Genomic DNA, 21823 nt, shown 5'->3' on the forward strand with positions numbered 1-21823 from the left:
ATTACAGGGGTGCCAGAAGGAGAAGAACAGCAGCAAGAAATTGAAAACTTATTTGAATAAATAATGAAGGAAAACTTCCCCAATCTGGCGAAGGAAATAGACTTCCAGGAAGTCCAGGAAGCCCACAGAGTCCCAAAGAAGTTAGACCCAAGGAGGCACACACCAAGGCATATCATCATTAAGTTACCCAAGATTAAAGATAAGGAGAGAATCCTAAAAGCAGCACGAGAAAAGGAAACAATTACTTACAAAGGAGTTCCCATAAGACCATCAGCTGATTTCTCAAAAGAAACCTTGCAGGCAAGAAGGGGCTGGAAAGAAGTATTCCAAGTCATGAAAGGCAAGGACCTACATCCAAGATTACTCTGTCCAGCAAAGCTTTCATTTAGAATGGAAGGGCAGAGAAGTGCTTCCCAGATAAGGTCAAGTTAAAGGAGTTCATCATCACACAGCCCTTACTTTATGAAATGTTAAAGGGACTTAATCTAAGAAAAAGAAGATACCAAAGTATGAACAGTAAAGTGATAACAAATAGAACTGTCAGCGACTGAACCCAAAAACCAAAAAAAAACCCCACTAAGCAAGCAAGTAGAACAGGAACAGAATCACAGAAATGGAGATCACATGGAGGGTAATCAGCAGGGTGTGCGAGGGGAGAGAATGGGGGAAAGGTAGAGGAAATAGGAAGCATAAATGGTAGGTAGAAAATAGACAGGGAGGGGGTTAAGAATACTATAGGAAATGGAGAAGCCAAAGAACTTAGGTGTATGACCCATGGACATGAACTAAGGGGAGTAGAGGGGAATAAAAGGGAGAAGGAAATGGGACCACTGTAATTACATAATCAGTAAAATATACTTAAAAAATAAATGAAGTCAATAAGCAAAAAAAGTTGTAGGTAAGTTAGGTAATCCTTTAGACTTAATTGAAGGTATTCTATACATATTTATTTACATTTATAAAATACAGCACATAAAATACTTGGCTTATTAAAAACCACATCTTTATTCCCTGTACATTAAAAATTGATAATTTAAAAATACTTCTTTTGGGAGGCATACACTGTGGAATTTCAGGGTAATATGCTGTTCTTTCTCCTCTGTACAACCTGTCCCTAATGCCCATTTTCTTTCTTAGATGTTTGGCAATTTTATTTCCATGGTAACTCTTTTATATCTTCCTCCTGTCCCACAAATAAAGTTTCTCTTATTACAAATACATATTCTTTATAAGAAAATTAAAATCTACATCAGGAAAAGGAAAAAAAACAATAATCATAATTTCATCCACCTAGTGAGTACCTTTATGAACATCCTAATACATTTTCTGATTGAATTCTTGTTTTGAAATACTGCTGCTTAAAAAAATTAGCTTCGTTTTATAAATTTATACTGGTCTTTATTACTTTTATCATATTTAACCATAGTTTTCTAAACATGATGATATTACTATTTTCTTCATAGAAAGTGGAGCAGTTCCAAAAAGAAAAGATCCCTTAACACACACGAGTAACTCACTGCCTCGTTCAAAAACAGTTTTGAAAGCTGGATCCACAGGTCTTTCAGGCCACCACAGAGCACCTAGTTGCAGTGGTTTGTCCATGGTTTCGGGAGTGAGACAAGGACCTGGTCCTGCAACTGCCGCCTACAAGGTATGTGGAGACAGAATCGAATCGCTGGGCTTCTGCAAATAGAAGGTTGAACGTGATGTGCTGGCCTCAGTTTATTACAAGTACTGTATAATACCTTAAAGAATTGATAAGTTCCCACAAAGTTGAATGTAATTTTTCTTTTCTAAAAAATCTATAAGGGAATTTGCTTACTATGAAAAAGCAAATTTTATTTTACCTCCTTTTTGGACCTAGTTAGGCTTTACAGTAAGTTTGCTTATTCAGTTTTATATAATGCTGTATAGTTCATTTAAAATTGTTATTCTTTTAAAAAGTAAAATAAAATAAAATAAAATTGTTATTCTTTTGATTACTTAAAACTATTAAATGTTTTGTAACATTATAAAACATACTTAGAGTTTTGTTACAATTCTAACAAGGGTCAAAATGACTTCATTATCTTAAAGCCTTTTTATTTTATATGACTGAATCTCTCTGGATAAATCCTCTGTGAAACCACTTCATGCCAAATGTCATTCTGTAGTGCATACCATTTTACCTTGGAGTAATATACATTTTCTTTTGTATTTTTATATATTTTTTTTATTTTTAAACCTTTAATTCTAAGCACTTTAAAGTTCATTAGCTTGTGAAAAGTGTAAATGTTAGGTTATATTTTCACATTAAAATTTTGTGTCCTTTAAGAGTACACCAAAAACAAATAGAACAAATAAACCTTCTACCCCTACAACTGCTACTCGTAAAAAGAAAGACCTGAAGAATTTTAGGAATGTGGACAGCAACCTCGCGAACCTTATAATGAATGAAATTGTGGACAAGTAAGTTTTGCCATCTAAAGTGGTTTATTTTACAGTTTTTAAGTTTAAATTTTATTTATAAGATATATAGTGAGTATAATAATAAATACCTTCTCTAATTTACATATTTAATTTTTTGATGGTTTTTAACTTCTATAAATGTAGAAAATAATTGCTTTCTGATTTAACCATAGTTTCAAGTTAACATAAAAAGGCCCATGTTTCAAAGAGCTTAGGCTTCATTGATAATAACTGAAGCATATTTCTATTGTGGAGATAACTGAAATTCTGTTTCTTAGTGGAACGGCTGTTAAATTTGATGATATTGCTGGTCAAGAGTTAGCGAAACAAGCACTGCAAGAAATTGTCATCCTTCCTTCTCTAAGGCCTGAGGTAAGAACTGTATATTCTCATTTTCATATTCTCTGAACTGTATCATCATCTATTACTGAGACTGTAGAAGCAGTAAAGAGATGTTTCAGCTACGCTAGAATGACTAATTCATGTTAACAGTAGATTTAATGTTTTTTTAAAGAAAAAAAAATAGCATTTGCAGTTGAGTAGTAATTATAAGAGACAAGAATGATTATATGGATTCCTAATTCCCAACCCATTTTTAACATGTGTAGGGAAAATAGGTAACAGGGTAAGAAGGACTTAAAATTAAAAGACAGAATCCTGACCCATGTGGCTTAGTTGCTTAGGTGTCATTCCACAAAGTACAAGGTCACTGGTTCGACTCCTGGTAAGGACACATGCCTAGATTGCAGGTTCAGTCCCTGGGCGGGGCACGTACAAGAGGCAACAAATCAATTCTCTCCCTCTTTCTCCATCCCTCCCCATCTCTATAAAATAAATAATTAAAAAAAAATTACAAGCATTGAATTCAGGTTACAATGGTGGTAGCTAAGGGCTTAGAAGTGGGTGAAATGAGATGTTTGTGAAGGGTATAAGCTTTCGGTTGTAAGATGAGTAAGTTCTAGGGATCTAAATTTCAGCATGGCGATTGTAGCCAACATACTGTATTGCATATTTGGAAGTTGCTATAAGAATAGAGGTTTAATTTTCTCACCATAACAACAACAAAATGGTAATTATGTGAGATAAAGGATGTATTACTTAACTTTACTGTGATAAACATTTTGCAATATATGTATATATCAAATCATCACATTGTATACCTTAAACTTACGTAATGTTATGTAGACTGTATCTCAATAAAGCTGGAAAAATATTAAAAACGAAAAGAGGTACAGTATTCAACACAGCATGTCATTGACAAAAGAACAGACAAATAGATCAATAGAACAGAATAGAGGATGCAGAAATAGGCCCACACAAATATTGTCAAGTTATTTTTGACAGAGGAGCAAAGGCAATTCAATGGAGAAGAGATAGCCTTTTCGACAAATGGTTCTGGAACAGGTAGAGATACACATGTGAAACAATGAATCCAGACACACACTTTACACTTTGCACAAAAATTAATTGGTGACAGGCCTAAATGTAAGAGGCAAACTAAACTGTAATAATCCAAGGAGATAACATAGGAGAAAATATAGGTGATCTTTGGTTTGAGGATTACTTATCAGATACAACACCAGAAGCATGATTCTTGAAAGAAAAATTGTTAAGTTGAACTTTATTAAAATTGAAAATTTCTCAGAAAGACATTGTTAAGAGAATGAAAAGACAAGTCACAGACTTGGGAGAGAATCTTTGCCAAACACATTATGTGACAAAAGACTGGAATCCAAAATATGCAAAGAGCTTTTAAAACTCAACAGTAAGAAAACAAATAACCCAATTAAAAATTTTGGACTCATTTGGCCCTGGCTGGTATGGCTCAGTGGATTGAGTGCAAGCCTGTGAACCAAAGGGTCACCAGCTCTATTCCCAGTCCAGGTACATGCCTGGGTTGCAGTCCAGGTCCCCAGTTGGGCACGTGCGAGAGGCAACCGATCAATGTATCTCTCTCACATAGATGTCTCTCCCTCTTTTTCTCCCTCCCTTTCCCTCTCTCTGAAAACAAATAAATCTTTTTTTTTTAAGTTGTATCACCCACTTCAAATGGTTGCACTTAAAAAGTTCATACACCTTCACTACTAATTAAAGTGTTAATAATTCTGGTGCTTCACCTTTGTCCCTTGCCACATCCTATGTCCCTGAGTCTGGAGACTCTGGTTTAATTTCCCTAGAATAAAACTTATGCCTCCTTCGGTTATGGAAGGGGAGTGCTTATCTAAGTGCTTTTGGTGTGGGGGCAGGAATACAGATTAAGTTGTTCATATAAACTGTTTTTTTAAAAATTCTCACCTGAGCACATGCTTATTGATTTTCGAGGAAGGGAAAAGGAGAGCGAGAGAAACATTCATAGGTTGCCTCTTGTAGGTGCCCTACCTGTGGCAACCAAACCTACAAGTTAGAGATATGCCCAGACCAGGAATCAAACCCGAGACCTTTCAGTTTATAGGGTGCCACACCAACCAGCCACTCCACACTGGACAGGGCTCTTCATACAAACTTTTAAGCAGTTCCTGTGTTTTGAGATGCCTGCCTTACTGGTGCTTTCTCTGGTACCTGATGCCTCTCCACTTCCTGAGTTTTTCCAGGGTTTTTGTTCACATCAGCTTGCTCTTTGTATCCCTTCACAAGCAGGCACTTAGGTTTAAGCTCCCTCAGCTCTGCTAAATAATTTACCACACTTCATCAGTTCTCCATCTACAAAAATCTGTTGTGTCCTTTGTTGTCTCCTTTCCTGTTCTTTTGTTTGGAAGATTTTTCTGGTTTTACTCATTACTATTATTTCACTGACATTTCTATAGGAAGTAGAGAGGTGTACCTGTGTTCGGTAATATGGCTTGTTTAACTTGTCTGCTTTCATTTTGAGCAATGAGGATTTAGTTTTATATTACTTGTTTTCTTCTGTTTTTAATAATTATACTAGTTTATTGATTATGTATTCTCAGCTCTGTATTGGAGAATGCTACTGAAAAATGACACTTTTTAGATGACCAATAATTCTTAAAATGTCTGGGAAAAAGTTTCTTCTGAATCATAGTTGTATATATATTTTTAAGTTGTTCACAGGACTTAGAGCTCCTGCCAGAGGATTGTTACTTTTTGGTCCCCCTGGAAATGGGAAAACAATGCTGGTAAGAAATCTTTTTAGATTTGTTCTTTATGACTTGGTTTTTGACAATGTACTTCACTAAAGTTCTTAAACTAGTTTTCAGTTACAAAATAGATGGAAAACCATATGTGTCCAGTCATATGTTGGGGCAAGGTAAATTTAACAGTGTAATTTTTTATTAGTGCCCCAAATTAAAAATATAATTTTTATCTCAAAAGAACTTACTTACTATATTATCTTCCTAACCCTTGATTTATTATCTTAACAACTTTATTTAAATAAGCAGCATGATACAGATTTTTTTCTTTTTTTTTTAATTGAAGTATAATCGACATACAACAGACTTTTTTCCCCCAATATACTTTTGCCAAAAGTTTTTGCTAGGATGTAGATACCTCTTTCTCCTGCTTAACTTCTAGCAGGAAAAAGTAAATAGGAAGAGTAACTTTTTTTTGTTAGCTGTTTGTCTTTTTCTAACTGGTTATCTTTCTCTAACTAAGAAGAGAATAACATCCTCTTTTTTTTAAACCTTTCTCTATCCATTCTCCCTTATAAAAAAGGGGAGTCTGGAAAGCACAGCTCTTCATAGACATTTTTTCTCATTGCTGAGAAGGAAACATTGCCATTTTTTGGAATTGTGTTATACTTTATATTTTTAGAAATTCTTTTCTTATACTTAAATTGATCAAATGTGTTTATCTTTTTAAAGCAGATACTGAACTAATATATTTGCCTTTGTTATTTTTAAAGGCTAAAGCAGTGGCTGCAGAATCTAATGCAACCTTCTTTAATATAAGTGCTGCAAGTTTAACTTCAAAATATGTGAGTATTTTTCCAGTATTGTTAGGTTTTAACTTACAGTCTATAAACATTACTATGTTAAGTATAAAGGGTAAAAACATTACACAGAAATATTTGTGAGCTTTATGTCTATTATTCAGATATGAAGACTCTCACTCTTCATAGTAGCAAGTCATGTACATTTGTTAGGTTCTTTTAAAATTAGAATTATGCTGGCCCTGACTGGTGTGGCTCAGGTGGTTGGGCGTCGTCCCGCAAAGGGAAAGGTCGCTGGTTCTGTTCCTGGTCAGGGCACGTGCTTGCGTAGCAGATTCCGTGTCCAGTTGGGGCACGTACAAGAGGCAACCTATGCAACTGATCGATGTTTCTCTCACATTGCTGTTTCTCTTTCTCCCCTCTCTCTAAAATAAGTACAGTCTTTTTTTAAAACAAGTAAGATAAAAAATTAGAATTGTGCTGTCAAATACTACATTAGTTTTCTAGGGCTAGGTAACAAAGTACCCTAAATTGGCTGGCTTAAACAACAGAAATTTATTGTCTTACAGTTTTGGAGGCTAGAAGTACAAGATCAGATATTGGCAGGGTTCTCAATTTTGTAAAGTAATTAAAAGTAACTATAGTTCTAGCCAGTGTAGCTCAGTGGATTGAGTGCTGGCCTGCGGGTTCAATTCCCAGTCTGAGGCATATGGCTGGCTTGCGGGCCAGGACCCCAGTAGGGGGTGTGTGAAAGGCAACTACACAGTGCTATTTCTTTCCCTCTCTCTTTCCCTCCCTTCCCCTCTCTAAAAATAAATAAATAAAATCCTTTTTTAAAAAAAACTATTAAAACAATACCTCTTTTCCTGGTTACATTTTGTTGCCTTTGTGAAATTTTATAAATAAAATTGTTATTAATGTAGGTTTATCCACACTGTACACATAGTATAATGGAAAACACTGTCTTCAAAGTTCGGAGACAGGGATTCCAACCCAGCTTTTCCATCCTGAGCTGGCCTTAAGAAAGTATCACTTCAGGCCTTACTTCATTTGTAAAGTATTGATGTCATAAAGGAGATCTCTTGCAGGTCCCTCCAGCTCTGAGAATATTTGTTTTGATGATTCTAAATCTTGGGCCAGTTCTTTTTTCTTTTTTTAATGAAATTTTTAATAAAAAGAATAGATGCCACCTAGAGGACAGAAGAGTTTTTACAGATTACCCCTAACCTCAGGACCCTTTCATTCCATGCTTCCGTGTATAGAGTGGTTTTAGTATAATGTTTAAAGGGGTGTTCGTAGACTTCCTGAACTACCTAAAAATATTTTGATATTTATTGGCACTGATATTGTGAGAATAAGTTTTCAAGGTGTTCTTAATAGAGTAAGTTTTGTTCAGTAGAGCACTTCCTTACCTATATGCTTTTATAAATACACCTTGCAACCTACAGCTTAAGGAATATGTACATCACCTTTTCCTCTCCCTTTGTATTTTCTCTTCCCACTAGTTTTACCTTTGACTAACAGATGTTTCATTCTCAAGACTTACTGTTGAGAAGTACTGTGTCAAGCAGAACAGAGATATATATTTTCTATAGTGCTTAACAGACTGCATTAAATAATAAATAAGTGGTCAGTTTTCTAAAATTATAAGGGACATTTCAGTAACCTCCCTTATCCTCTTCCCAGTTCCTTAAACCAAATCTTGCAAAGAAGGGAAATTAAATGTCAAGGTTACAGACTCTCAGTCATGAAATTTTAAAAGCTGGAATAATGTTAATTTTATGTCTGTAGTAATGTGTTATCCCTTGTTGTAGGTGGGAGAAGGAGAGAAGTTGGTGAGAGCTCTTTTTGCCGTGGCTCGAGAACTTCAACCTTCTATAATTTTTATAGGTAAGAAGAACATGTTTACTACCTGAGTAAGTTGATCCTTTGTGAAATATCCCTCTCCAAAAATAAGAGGTAAGATAGGAACAAGTATTCAGAAGGAAAAAGTTTTAAAGAAGCACAAAGTTAAAGACTAATGAACTGAGTAAGACCTACTATATTAATAATTTAAGTAGTGAACTAGATTAATCTCAGATAACTCATATACCTTGGCTTTTAATTCAAGTCTTATCCTTGTATTTCCTCTAGATGAAGTTGATAGCCTTTTGTGTGAAAGAAGAGAAGGAGAACACGATGCTAGCAGACGTCTAAAAACTGAATTTCTAATAGAATTTGATGGTGTAAGTATATATTGTGATATTATTAACGTGGTAACATTTTAATGTATATATTTTTCTATTAAAACCCAAATTAGAAGTACAGATATCTTTATTATATTTTTCTTTGTTATTACTTTCTCTAACAGTACTGAAAAGAGTTTTTTGGCTTACAGGTTCAGTCTGCTGGAGATGACAGAGTACTTGTAATGGGTGCAACTAATAGGCCACAAGAGCTTGATGAGGCTGTTCTCAGGTAGGAAGATTCACGTAGAAACACACACATTATTCACAGATATGTTTAGTCATATGTTCATCTCACATATTTCTTACTTCCTTCAGTCTCAGTTTGAAAACTAAATTCATTATTTTCCTCCTTAACAACCATTCTCTGGCCTCAAATAAACATTTTTGAGGATGGGGCCAGCAGGATATCAGGAAAACTACTTTTCATTTTATGGCTTTAGGCAAATCCCTTATTCCTTCTGGGTTGGATTAAATTATCTTAAAACTCCAAAATCGATTCTTACTCTCTTTTGTTGGGCTTCATGAGAGACTGATAAAAGCAAGTTTCATGGAAACTGTGTCATGTTCTCTGTTCTCATGTGTTTGAACAAATTTGTCCCTTTCCTACTGGGAGGAAAGTTTGACCCAGCATAAAATTATTGGCCTCTCTTTCTTTTCCTGAGGAATCTATAACGTTGCCCCATTGTTTCTAGGGTTGGATGTTGCCTGCAAAAGTCTGAAGGCAGCCTACTATTATTCACATTCATGGATTAACTTGATTTTTTTTCTTACTGGATATAGTTTTCAATATTGAAATCCAGTTATTTGAAAAACAATGTTGATTGATTTGTGTCTACCTTTCCTGGGATTTGGTGTTTGTTTAAATTCATAGTTTGGGCCCTGGCTGGTGTGACTCAGTGCATTGAATGCCAGCCTGTGAACTAAAGGTTTGCTGGTTCAGTTCCCAGTCAGGGCACATGCCTGCGTTGCCTGCCAGGTCCCCAGTAGGGGGTACACAAGAGGCAACCACACACTGATGTTTCTCTATCTCTCTTTCTCCCTCCCTCCCCCTCTCTCTAAAAATAAAATCTTTAAAAATAAATAAATTCATAGTTTGGAACCTCCTTTGTTTGGGGAAAGTTATCTTTATTTTTTTTTTCTTCTACACACAGTTTACACAAAATGTACCTTTTTCTCTTCCATAGCTATAATTTCCTTTCTAATCCTTTTAAACTTTTTAAGTCTTTTGTTTTGTCTGTTTTCCTGTTTGTTGTTTTTATTTCTTACCAGGTTGGTGTCTAATCTCCTTTCTGCTATTACTTTTGTAACCTTTGTTTCTCTGTTAGTTTTTGTTTTCTTTCTCACTGCTTTCCTGATCTCTGTGATCCATTTTTTTCATCTTCTTCCATTGTTTTATTTCCTGAGCCTTTGTACAATATGTCATTCTTGAGCCCTTATATATCATTGAGCTCATGTTTCATAGAAGACTTTCTTTTCACTAAATTATGTATTTCACGGAAATATATATGGTTAAAATTTTAATTCGCCTTATGGCAGAATTCTCTTGTACATGTTCTTCATATTATCCCTTTTATTTATTGTATTCTTTTCTCCTATTTTGACACTATTTTTTTAAAAATCCGTCTTGTGCTTTTGCCTGTTTTGCTTATTGTTTTTATTTAAATAAGAGTATTCTTAGAAAACCTCATTTTGGGAAAATGTTGTAGAAGAGCTAGGAAAAAAAAAAGTAAGATACCAAGCAAGTATTCCGACTTGTCCTATGAATACTGTGGACTGACAGGCAGTCTCCCTAATTCAGCAGTAAAGCCCTACCTGCTAAACAAGTGTATGTATGTGTAAATAAGGCATTGGCTTGACTTCTTCGACTACTAACTAGTGGCCACTGCAAGACAGTTTGTCACCTTGCCAGACTGACTGATGCCTTCTTACAAAGACAAAGTGTCTTGGAGTTTGTTCAGCTTGCCTCTCTTGACATTGCCCTGTTACTGACTAGGGTTCATGTGATCGACAGAGCCAGTCTAAACGTGCTTGTTTAAATGTGCGGAGGTCGGCTCTGTTACCCCTCAAAATATGCTCTGTTTCCTTTGGAAAACACTGTGCTCTGATATCTGTGTCTGTAATCCGCAGTGTGTATCCTCCTTCATCGGTGTAATTTGCACTGCCCTAGGCAGCCCTTCTCCATACACTTAAGTTCCATAAGTGTTACCTAGTTTCGTGATGTGTACTTTTCCGTTTCTGTTGTACTTCTTGGTTTTAGTTGTTTTTAGTTTCAAAAAGAGAGCAAACATGTCTTTATTAAAATTCTTATATCAGATATTTTGTTTTAAAGTGTTGTTACTGTTAAAAATATGCACATATTAATTCTGACAGTATTGAATTAAGGATTTTTAAATATTAACTAGAGAGTTTTAAAAGAGTAACTCTAAAAATAACTTTTTACATTGCTGACTAAAATGCATTCACATGCCTTGAGCATTATACTTAAAGCTTTCTTTCTTGTCATTTGCTACTAAACTGAGTTACCTTTAAATCCAAAAATCACATCACTGAATTGCTTGAATCCTTCTTTTAGGCGTTTCATCAAACGGGTATATGTGTCTTTGCCAAATGAGGAGGTATGTATTTATGGGTGATTTTTTTTTAAGCAGAAACAAGAACTGCCACTTTGACAATATTTAGTCTTCCAGTCTATGGAACAACCACTTTGGAAAACAATTTGGCAGCTTCTTACAAAAATAAACATAAACTTAGCATAACCCAACAACTCCATCCCTAAAAATCTACCTAAGAGAAATGAAAAAATATGTCTATACAAAGGCATGTACAAGAATTTTTATAGCAACGTTATAAATAATAGGAGTCTAAATATTCATTAATTGGTGAATGGGTAAATAAATGAGGTATATCCATTTAATGGAATACTATTTAGCAGTAAAAGGAATGAGCTATTATATGCTGTAATGAGGACAAACCTCAACCACATTATACTAAATGGAAGATGCCAGATGTAAAAGCTTACACATCATGCATGATTCCATTTATATTAAATGTTCACGAAGGCAAATTTCTAAAACAAAAAAAGACCGATTTGCTAAGGCTGAGGGTAAGAGTGAGGATTAACTGCAAATAGGCATGAGTGAACTTTCTGGGTTGATAGAAATGTTCTAAACTGGATTATGGTGATGGTTGCAAAACTCTACATTTATTAAGTCATTGAATTACAGACTTACAGTGTGTGAGATACATGTTATATGAATTCATACTTGTATAAAACTGTTTTTTTTTTTTTAAATTGTGGTTGTCTAGTTTAGACCCTAAACATCCTTGTTAGTAACAGTAGCTATGGCCTCAGTGCTTTATTTGGATTATCTTTACTTCCCTCAGGAATTCTCAAAAAATGGTAGTTTAAAACGACAGGATTGAGGCTCCAAAGGGTAGAGTGATTTGTGTAAGATCATTCAACTCCTAAAAGAGTTAGGATTTGAACTTGATTCTTTGTATTTTATTAAGCTAATTCTTAGGAATGATAATCCTTTAACATTTCTTTTCAGACACGACTACTTTTACTTAAAAATCTATTATGTAAGCAGGGAAGCCCATTGACCCAAAAAGAACTAGCACAACTTGCTAGGTGAGTAATTTGATTTAGTCTGTTGTACAGCTTTCTTTTTTTTTAAGAAATCTTTTTCTGGGGGTATAAGGGGACTAAATGGTAATGAAAAAAATTCAATAAATTTTTTTTAAAGAAATCTTTTTCTAATTTGTTTAAAGTAACCTCAAGTATAAAATGAGTAAATGTAATCTGAAAATTTGTCTCATCCTCTGCTTCCTTTACTTTCTGTCTTATCTCTTATTCTTACACATGAAGTATCTAAATTTCAATTTCTAGATCCTACATAAGACATGACCTAAATACCTATGATAGTACTATATTCTTTTTATAAACTTATTAAAACTTCTAAGTGGTATTATAGTCATTTTAAAAATTTAAAGTATCTCATATCTGCCCACACCAACACATGTTTTCATACAAACTTCTTTTGCATTATGCATAATTTTTTAACTTTTACATCTTTAAGTTTTTTAATCAGTGCTATACACTAGTACAGAAATAAACACTCTTGAGTTCCTAGATAACTATGAAAAAAGAACAAATTCATTTTTTGGAAATATTGAAATTCCAATATGACATTCCAATAAAGATTTCTGCTCATAATGTCTGACCTGTGTAGTTATTTAACCTAATATTAATACATGATAAGTGAATACTTTCTTTCCCTGTTTTATTTTCCTCTTCCCCTTTGCCCCTCTAGTTCTTAGTTCCCTTTGATAACCTCTTGGCTGCCTAGGATTCTCTGCTGTGGCATCTCGTTCAGGTGTGCCTATTTTTGCCGGTATCTTCTACCGCAGACCCTTCCTTCACCCTGTCTGTCCTACATTTTTAAACATCTACTTTGTGATGTATTACAGAATTATACACCTGAAACCTATATAATTTTATTAGCCAATGTCACCCCAATAAATTCAATAAAAAAGTTAAAAATAAGTAAAAAATAAAAGCCAAAAAATAATGATAAAAAGTAAAAATAATCTACTTTGGCCCTTATTCTGTCAAGTCATTGTTCTTTATCAAGACAAAGGCCCATTCACTTACAGAGAAGTAACTGGCTGTGTGTCAATTGGCCAGCAATGGCTTATAGATGTTATTACCTTTACAGGGGATATGTTTACAATTTAATAGATCCTCCTGGTGATAACAGTATGTATGTGTTAATCTAAAAGAATGGTTGCAGCCCTGGCCGGTCTGGTTAATTGTCTGGAGTGCTGGAGTGCTGTCCATACACCAAAAGGTTTTGGGTTCAATTCCCAGTCAGGGCACATACCTAGGTTGCAGGTTTGGTCCCTGGTTGGGGTGCATAGGGGAGGCAGCCAGTCCATGTCTGTGTGTGTGTCTCTTGTCTCTCTCTCTGTCTCTCTCTCTGCCCCCCCTCTTCTTCTACCTACCTCTTTCCCTCCTCCTCCCTCTCCTCCCTCCCTCCCCCTCTATCTGAAATCAATAAACATATCTTCAGGTGAGGAATTATAAAAAATTTAAAAGAATGGTTGTAGTGATGAGAATGTGAGGCATTATAAATAAGGAGCCAGCAGTAGACTGTTCTGTTTCTTTATAGCAAGTGGGCCTTTCTGTGCCCTTAGATCACGTAGCAGCCTGCTTAATGACAAAGACAAAGTAGGTTTTATCCTCTTATTACATGAAGATTTTAAGTCTACAAAGAGGAAAATAATTTGCTCTTTTAACCCATTCTCAGAATGACTGATGGATACTCAGGAAGTGATCTAACAGCTTTGGCAAAAGATGCAGCTCTGGGTCCCATTCGAGGTAGGTATACAAGACCTTGAAACATTTATAACTCTTCATTAGACCACTTTAGAAGTTTAAGAAGTCCCTATTGAGAGATCTTTATTACTAGGAAAGCAATGAAGTATCAGTGGAAAACTTGAAACAAAGTAGTTTCTAGACTTAGGGTCAGCAAATTTTTCTGTAAAGGGTCTAATAGTAAATATTTTGGTTTTGCAGGCCACATATTCTCCATTGCATGTATATTTTTAAACAGCCACAACAACAAAAATAAAAGCCAAGAATGTGAAACTGGTTGTAGCTCACACACTACACAAAGACAGTCCATGGGTCAGTGGACCATGACCCCTGTTCAGACAACGGGTGTCACTTGCTGATAGTAGCTAAGCAGCAGAAAACTGAAAGAAAATTTTTTCAAGCAAGCAAAAAAGAATATTAAAGGGAAAATGTTCTTAACTTTTTTTGCGCGTTTCATTTCAGTATTCTGATATCACTTGAAATTAATATGTCTAGGGAACTCATAACTATTTATACTTTTATCATTATATGTTAACTTTTTTAAAATTTATTTATTTTTATTCAGTTACAGTATGTTAACTTTTGAAGAATTGCTTATTGATTCTGAAAAACCACAACTGATCATTTTCAGATTAAGTTACATTAAACTCACTATGGCATCACTTACAGTAGGTGTCCTCAGCTACTTTTCCACAGCCAGCAGAGTCAGGCACACACTAAGATTACTGGCTATAATGATACGATAGAACGTGGAACGTGAACCTTCCAGAATACATCTACAGTGCACCTGGCACTAAATCAGGGTGCTGATTTAGAACGGCTGCTTTGGAGAGTAGAAAATGTAACTTTCAGAATGTATTTTGAAACACTGAGTAAAACATTTTAGTCAGACTTTTCTTGCTGCAAGCCTTGTTCAGATAGGGACTCAAACAATAGCTAATATATAAATCATTTCTATTTTTAGAATATTTTATCTATTTTCTGAAGCAGACAAAAGTAGAGTAAAAAAAAACTAATGCCTTTTGTTGCAAAAGTTATAGTCTTTTAAGTTTACTCTCGAATTTGTGAAATTTTTTGGACAATATCAAAAAGAAATTGAATGCCATCCAGGTTACTCCTAAGAAGGAATATTATTCTAAGCTTTTACATATTGTATGTGCTCTTAATATATGTCTCTTTTATTAATGATTTATGTTGAACACACACTCTCAGGTCATTGTACTTGGTTTTGCTCTTCAGCATTTTAAACTTCAAAAAATTTTAAGTGGCTGATTTTATATTTTACAGAACTGAAACCAGAACAAGTGAAGAATATGTCTGCCAGTGAGGTATACTATTTTTACAATTGTCTTTTCTTGGTTTTGGTCCCCCTTTGTTATAAGACAAATGTTCTGTCTGGATTTTATAGCTTATTTGACTAGAAACTAGAAGAAATTTACTTTGCTTCATTTCAAAATGTAGAGACCTATTCAGTTACAATATCTTATGTTGTTCGTGGATAGTGGACAAAAATGTTGTACACAGACATTAAATCATTTTCTAACAATTCATATTGTGTAAACACTAAACAAAATTATAGGAAATAAATTTCATATATTATGAAAGTATCCTATAAAATATTAAGCCTTTGATGTTCTATTTTGTTTTTCAATGTTTTTCTCCTTATAAGAGCAATGCAATTACCATTGTAATGCAATTTTATTATATTTTCTTAATATGGTAGACCCCTCTTATGAAATGCTAAAGAATTTCTTTTAAAAAATAGTGCCTGCCTATGAAATATAAAATTGGAAATGCAGAATAATAACTGTGAACAGAGTTTTAAAATCAACTTGCATTATATTTGTAACATTGTATTTTTTTTAAATTTTATTTATTAATTTTATTTTTAGAAAGGGGAAGGAAGGGAGAAGGAGAGGGAGAGAAAACATCAGTGTGTGGCCTCTCACATGCTACCTACTGGGGCCCTGGCCTGCAACCCAGGCATGTGCCCTATACTGGTTCACAGGCCGGCACTCAGTCCACTGAGCCATACCAGCCAGGGCCTTAATAGTACTTTTCTACCCAAGAAATAAGCAACAGGCATGAGTTATTTCTTTTCCACACACCACTCCCGCTGACTTGGATCCAGGACAGCTAAACTTGCTATCTCATACTCTGGCCCCCTAGATTAAGTTTGAAGAAAGGCCCATTGTGTGACATTTTAGACCTCTGTTCCTTGGAATGACCATAGAAGTAGACCAATCAAGGCAGGAATGAGCTAAAACCCACCAACTCACGAATAAATTTCAGTAAGAAGTAGTGTACAAGTCCTCAGTTGACTTAGCAGGCAGAGTCCACTCACCCCACATCTGTAAGTGTTCTTCACTCTGTCTCAAGCTCCTTGGCCATGGCATTTTCTCTGAAGATCCTCTGGAAGGCCCATTTGCTTGTACCTATAAAGGGAGTCAAATGCTTTGATACACTTTCATTAATATCTTATGTAATTTATGAAACGGAGTAGGTGACTGCTTAGGGAATAATAGAAATTCTTGGGAAACGGTCCATTATTTCACCGTTAACCTTTGTGTATGTTTTTACCTATCCTGAGAATATACATACAACCAAACTTCAACAACAGTTTTCTTCTTCACTGAACAAAGTCAACCTAAATATAGTTCCTGTTTTATTTGAAGAGCAATTTTGAGTCTGTTCTTTTTTTAGTAGCTTTTATCTTAAGATTATAAAACAAGGTAATTCTATTGTCATAGGTGTTTACAGCTGTGTAACAAAAATGTACCCCCAAATTTATCAGCTTAAAACAGCATTATCTCACATTTTCACAGTCAGAATAAGGGTGCAGCTTAGCAGAGTCTTTTGCTTCAGGTCTCTCAGAGGGGTGTGATCAAGGTATTGGCCGATGGTCTCTTACAAAGCTGGAATCAAGATACAGTCTTTGCATGGCTCAGCTGGGGAAAAGATCGGCTCTAAACTCCTTGGTGTGATTCTTTGCCAGCTTCATTTCCCCTCTTGGGCTGTTGGGCTGAGAGCCTCAGTTCTCTCTGGCTATTGGCTTTACTTCCTTGTTACATACATCTCATTAAAGCAAGAAGCCAGGAAGATAAGAGAGAGAGTGCCAGGAAGAGGGAAGTCATAGTCTTTATACCTAATCCTGCAGGTGACATTCTGTCACTTCTACTGCATTCTGTTCTTAGATCCAGTCCACACTTACAACAAGAGGTGGAAATCATTAGGAGACATATCAGAGGATGTCCACCACATGTGTAAATCAGTTATAATTTTTTTATGTTTAAAGGTCACACTTGGCCAATGAGATCTGTTTTTGTATCAAGATGAGCCCTCTCAACACTACTTCACAACTTTGAGAAGCACTTTTGCTTTCTGGGAGCAAGGCACATCCTGAATTTGCTTATTCCAAGACATGGAATCAGCAACTCTAAAGGAACCCTTGTTCATAAGGAAGAATAATATTAAGACTCTGGGTACAGAAATGCATACTTTGTTTTTTATTAGTACTGGTGTTAAATTAACTCACTCAAATGACAAGAGCCTGAAAATGCACATATTTTAAAATATCATTAATTCAGTTTGATAGAGTACATTTCAGGATTACAATGTAACATATCTAGTTGATTTTTTAATCCCACACCTAAAAATGTAATTGTGGCCTCTATTTTAAAAATATATAAGCCAGCCCTGACCAGTGTCACTGTCCCATAAAGCTAAAGGTCGCCAGTTCAATTCCCAGTCCGGGCACATGCCTGGGTTGTGAGTTCAGTCCCCAATGGGGCAATCAATGTTTTTTCTCACATTGAAGTTTCTTTCCCTCTCTTTCTCCCTCCCTTCCCCTCTCTCTAAAAATAAATATATAAAATATTTGTGTGTGTGTGTGTGTGTCTATGCCATAACATTGCAAACTAAATTTCAGGTAATAATGCTATTACTGGTACCATCCCACTATACATAACCTTATGTATAGTCAGGTTACATTGTTACAGTTAGTGGTTCTATTGTATACTTTTATCCAGTTAAAGTTTATTTTTAATCTAATGGTTTTAGAATTAATAATTAATAATTTCCTTTCTAATAAATCAAGCTTGAGTTTTAGGTAGAGTATTAGTGAGTGAGACTTGAGAATGCAAAACTCTGAACCTATGCACAGGAAAATTTGGTCGGAGATAATGAGTGGCTGTATATCTAATGGCAGAGCTGCGAGTGAGTGATTCTTTCTGCTTGTCTGTATTTTGTCAAGTTTTCTATAATGAGTGTGTCTTGTTTTTATGATGGGAAAATACTATGATTTAAAATGTTAATAATACCTAAGAAACTAAACACATGTAATGAAAGTATATTATAGCATTTTATTAAGATTTCTTACATAGCAACCTTGCCTAATATACAGAGTGGGGCAAAAGTAGGTTTATCGTTGGTTGTATCAAAAATAATACAATGATTAATAAATAATAATACAAGCATAAACTCAGTTTCCCATACTCACGACTGTAAAGCTTCTTTTTCCTCACCCTGTGTATGTAAAATAAGATGATTGACGTGATTTTCTAAAGAATTCGTCTATATATATTTATAAAATTAATAGCATCATTTAATCCTTTATTGGGTAACTACTGTATATGTGTTCCTCATTTGTATTGTCATGTGCTTTTTTAAAATCTAGATGAGAAATATTCGATTGTCTGACTTCACTGAATCTTTGAAAAAGATAAAACGCAGCGTGAGCCCTCAAACCTTAGAAGCGTATATACGTTGGAACAAGGACTTTGGAGATACCACTGTTTAAGCAAATACCTTTGTAAGCGTGCAGAACATTTTACTTACCAGGAGAGAAACACACCACCTTCAATGAATAACTGTAAGCTACAGAAACTCAGCTTAAGTTTACAGGATTTTTCAGAGTCTTAAAATCATTTGTGCATCCAAAAATATAAACCACAAAACAAATTTAAATAAAATATACAATGCAAATGGTTGTTTTGATTAAGGCCTTCTTGCCTTGATGGTCATGGTTATCCTAATGGGCAGTGTAAGTTAGAGCACAATGAACACTGATTCTGGTCTTCTCTACCCATGTAATCAGAATGTAAATAATAATTTGTATATTGTGTTGCAGATGAAAGTATTCCAGAGACAGGAAATGGTAGAAGACACAAGAGCCGTGGGTTGTCCTCTGATGTCTTTTTTTATAACAGTGAATTTTCCTATTTTCCTGTCCTACTATTGTCTTTACTCTGGGTGATTCGAAGGCCAAACGTAAAGTTTCTTTTTTTCCTTTTCTTTTTTACAAATTGTGTGCCAAAAGAAACTTTTCTGGGTGACAGTTATAGGAAAAAGGATTTTGAAGGCTTTTTCTTCATAAATTTACAGACATTAAACAGTTGTTCTTTTCACTTTTTCTTTTTCTAGTACCTTTCTACCCAACAATTTAGAAAATGGTATGATAGCAACAAAACAAGTCTAGTAAAATAGAGAGAAATTTGGAGGTTTTGAGTCGCTCTGTCATATAACATGTAGATCAATCCTCATGTGATCGCAGTATTTTTTTTCTAATATATTTGTCAGGAATCCCTTGTAGACCGTTAAATTATTCCTAATGGAACTTATTTTCTGCTAGAATTATTCTAATATTTAAGAAAGCCGATTCTGACAGCTGTAAACGTGGTTCCTGTGCAAGAAAAGGAAGTACTGGGAGCTAGGACATTTCTAATTTATTGCTTATTACTTTCTTACTGTTTACAGTATAATGATAAACCAGTGGATCTACCATCTTTTACTCTTAGTAATTATTAATCCCGTCAATGAAACTTTAAAAATTACTGAATTTTTATAAATTGCATACATTTTATAGGTTTCTTGTGCTCACTTTGTTAAAAGGTTGTAGTCTGTTAATCTGTCTTTTGTTCCCCCACAATGTACAGTAATTCTGTTTCTTGTTTGTATAAGTATGCCTGAATTTTTATTATACAAATGTCATTGTAGCAAGTAGAGACTCATATCATTGCCTTTTAAATATTGTAATAAAGGCAAATGGATATTTGCCCTTAGTTTACTGGTTAAAAGTTTGTTTACAGAAATTTTCTTTGGTGCTTTTATGTAAAATGTCATGGGTGGAAAGAATAGTTTTATAATAGAAACAAAGATTTTTCATTTAGGAAATATCTTTGGATTTGAGAGAACACATTAAAATTAAAACCTTGCCCCTACTAGATGAGAATTTTATAATGAAAACATACATTCTTAATTTTACTCTTGCTCTTGTTAAAGATTTATGTAAATACAGACATATGGCTCCTTAACATCATATGGGTTTTGTGGACATATTTTAAGTCATGTCTCTTCTAATCATGACTTTGGAACTCCCCGGAGAAGAAAAATTAGGGTTGAGATAAATAGAAAAAAATTTGAAGCCAGAACTATGCATACGTTAGGTCATAAGTAGTATGTTTTTAAGGTCTCAAATATTAAAACATCAATTATAAAATATTGATAATCAAGATGACAAAATATACATGATGACAAGAATTGGAAACATCCCAAATTAAAACATTTTCAATTAAGCTCAAATTTCATTTTCTATTTTCATCTAGAAAAGGATTAATATTATTGATACTTGGATAAGTAATTAGTCATATTAAAGGTTTATGTGCTTCAAGCTCAACTTTTAAAATATCTTTAAAATTATCATAATTCTATCTGGAATAAGTTAATGTACTCACTATTTTTATTGGGGAAGTTTTTAAGTAACAAAGATTTCAAAATATTAAAATATGTAAAAGTCAAGTTCATATTGTCATAAACATTGAGTCATGTGTACAAACATCCATCCATGCGTAGAAGTGATTTTACCTGATCAGGTCTGAAGGTGAGCTTAGTGCTGGAGAACTATTTTCTATGACTTACTATGACCAAGTTTTATTTTAAGTTGTGTGTCTTTCATAGAAGGGCCATGAAAATAGGATAATGATAATAGTAGGAGGTGTAAGGGGTTGGTTTGGTCTTTTTCAACATAGGAGTTGCTGAGGTTTTTCAAATTAATATTAGACTTAGATTTTAACCTTTTAGATTTTGCATTGAGCTCTGTGTCATATAACTTCCTAAAAGTAACATTTAAACATTAAATTTTAGCATGCTCTTCATGTTAATATGGCAGAGTTTTGTAAACTGAATTAAAATTATTGATGTACTGGACTCTTAACCAAGGAAAAGAATTGACACTATCTTTCAAGGTATTTTAAAGGTAAAAGCTTATTCTAAGACAATTTGCCCATTGAGGTTATCAAATTTCTGACTTGCAAATATGCTTTGTTTTTGGTATGAATTGGAGGAAAAGCAGATGCTAGAATTCCAATTTAAGTAAATATATAGCAGTCTTTGTTTATAGTGTAAAATTCTTTATATTTTGTACAAAAACTTAATTCTTTTGGTAGAATGAATCATTTACAGTTTGGTTTTGGACTCTGAGTCAAAGATTTTTCCTTTAAATGCTTGTCTCAATTTTAATGTGGTCTTTTGTACTTCATAAGAAATGAATTAAAAGGTTCAGTTGCATAAAGTGGGGTTTATCCTAGTGGACTGGAAATAAAGTATAAACTTTATTTTGCCTTTATTTATTTTTTTTATTTGAACCATTTTGAGCTTTTAGAGGTTGCAGTCTGGTAATGAAGGAGTAGCTTATGTTGGACTAATTCTCTCGCCAACAGCAATTATAAACTCTGAATAAAATATAAAAATGATTGGAAGACTCGAGAGGCAGCAACTGCAGAAACTAATACACTGAAAGAGATTCACATTTACTAGCTTTTCCCTGGAAGAAAATTTCCAGTTTGTGCTGTGTGCTTGGAAGTAGAATTTGAGCAGAGCGTGACA

The 21823-nt window shown here is 34.3% G+C and overlaps 1 protein-coding gene across 2 annotated transcripts in view; it reads left to right on the forward strand.

The window, feature by feature from the left end:
- The window catches only part of SPAST (spastin), a 48216-nt gene extending 26941 nt beyond the window's left edge, over positions 1–21275 (forward strand). The window contains exons 5-18 of one of the 2 annotated variants that reach the window (XM_053917774.2): positions 1464–1651; positions 2315–2448; positions 2727–2820; positions 5508–5582; positions 6311–6382; positions 8152–8227; positions 8471–8562; positions 8715–8794; positions 11138–11180; positions 12117–12196; positions 13875–13945; positions 15230–15270; positions 18618–18752; positions 19071–21275. In XM_053917774.2, coding sequence (XP_053773749.1) covers positions 1464–1651; positions 2315–2448; positions 2727–2820; positions 5508–5582; positions 6311–6382; positions 8152–8227; positions 8471–8562; positions 8715–8794; positions 11138–11180; positions 12117–12196; positions 13875–13945; positions 15230–15270; positions 18618–18740 — 1169 coding nt within the window. In that variant the 3' untranslated portion in view covers positions 18741–18752; positions 19071–21275. Of the gene's footprint in view, positions 1–1463; positions 1652–2314; positions 2449–2726; positions 2821–5507; positions 5583–6310; positions 6383–8151; positions 8228–8470; positions 8563–8714; positions 8795–11137; positions 11181–12116; positions 12197–13874; positions 13946–15229; positions 15271–18617 lie in introns of both variants that reach the window. The other variant, XM_053917775.2, reaches the window with a different exon arrangement.
- Positions 21276–21823: the final 548 nt, after the last annotated feature.

The sequence above is a fragment of the Desmodus rotundus genome, unplaced genomic scaffold, assembly GCF_022682495.2.
Source record: "Desmodus rotundus isolate HL8 unplaced genomic scaffold, HLdesRot8A.1 manual_scaffold_246, whole genome shotgun sequence".
Lineage (NCBI taxonomy): Eukaryota > Metazoa > Chordata > Mammalia > Chiroptera > Phyllostomidae > Desmodus > Desmodus rotundus.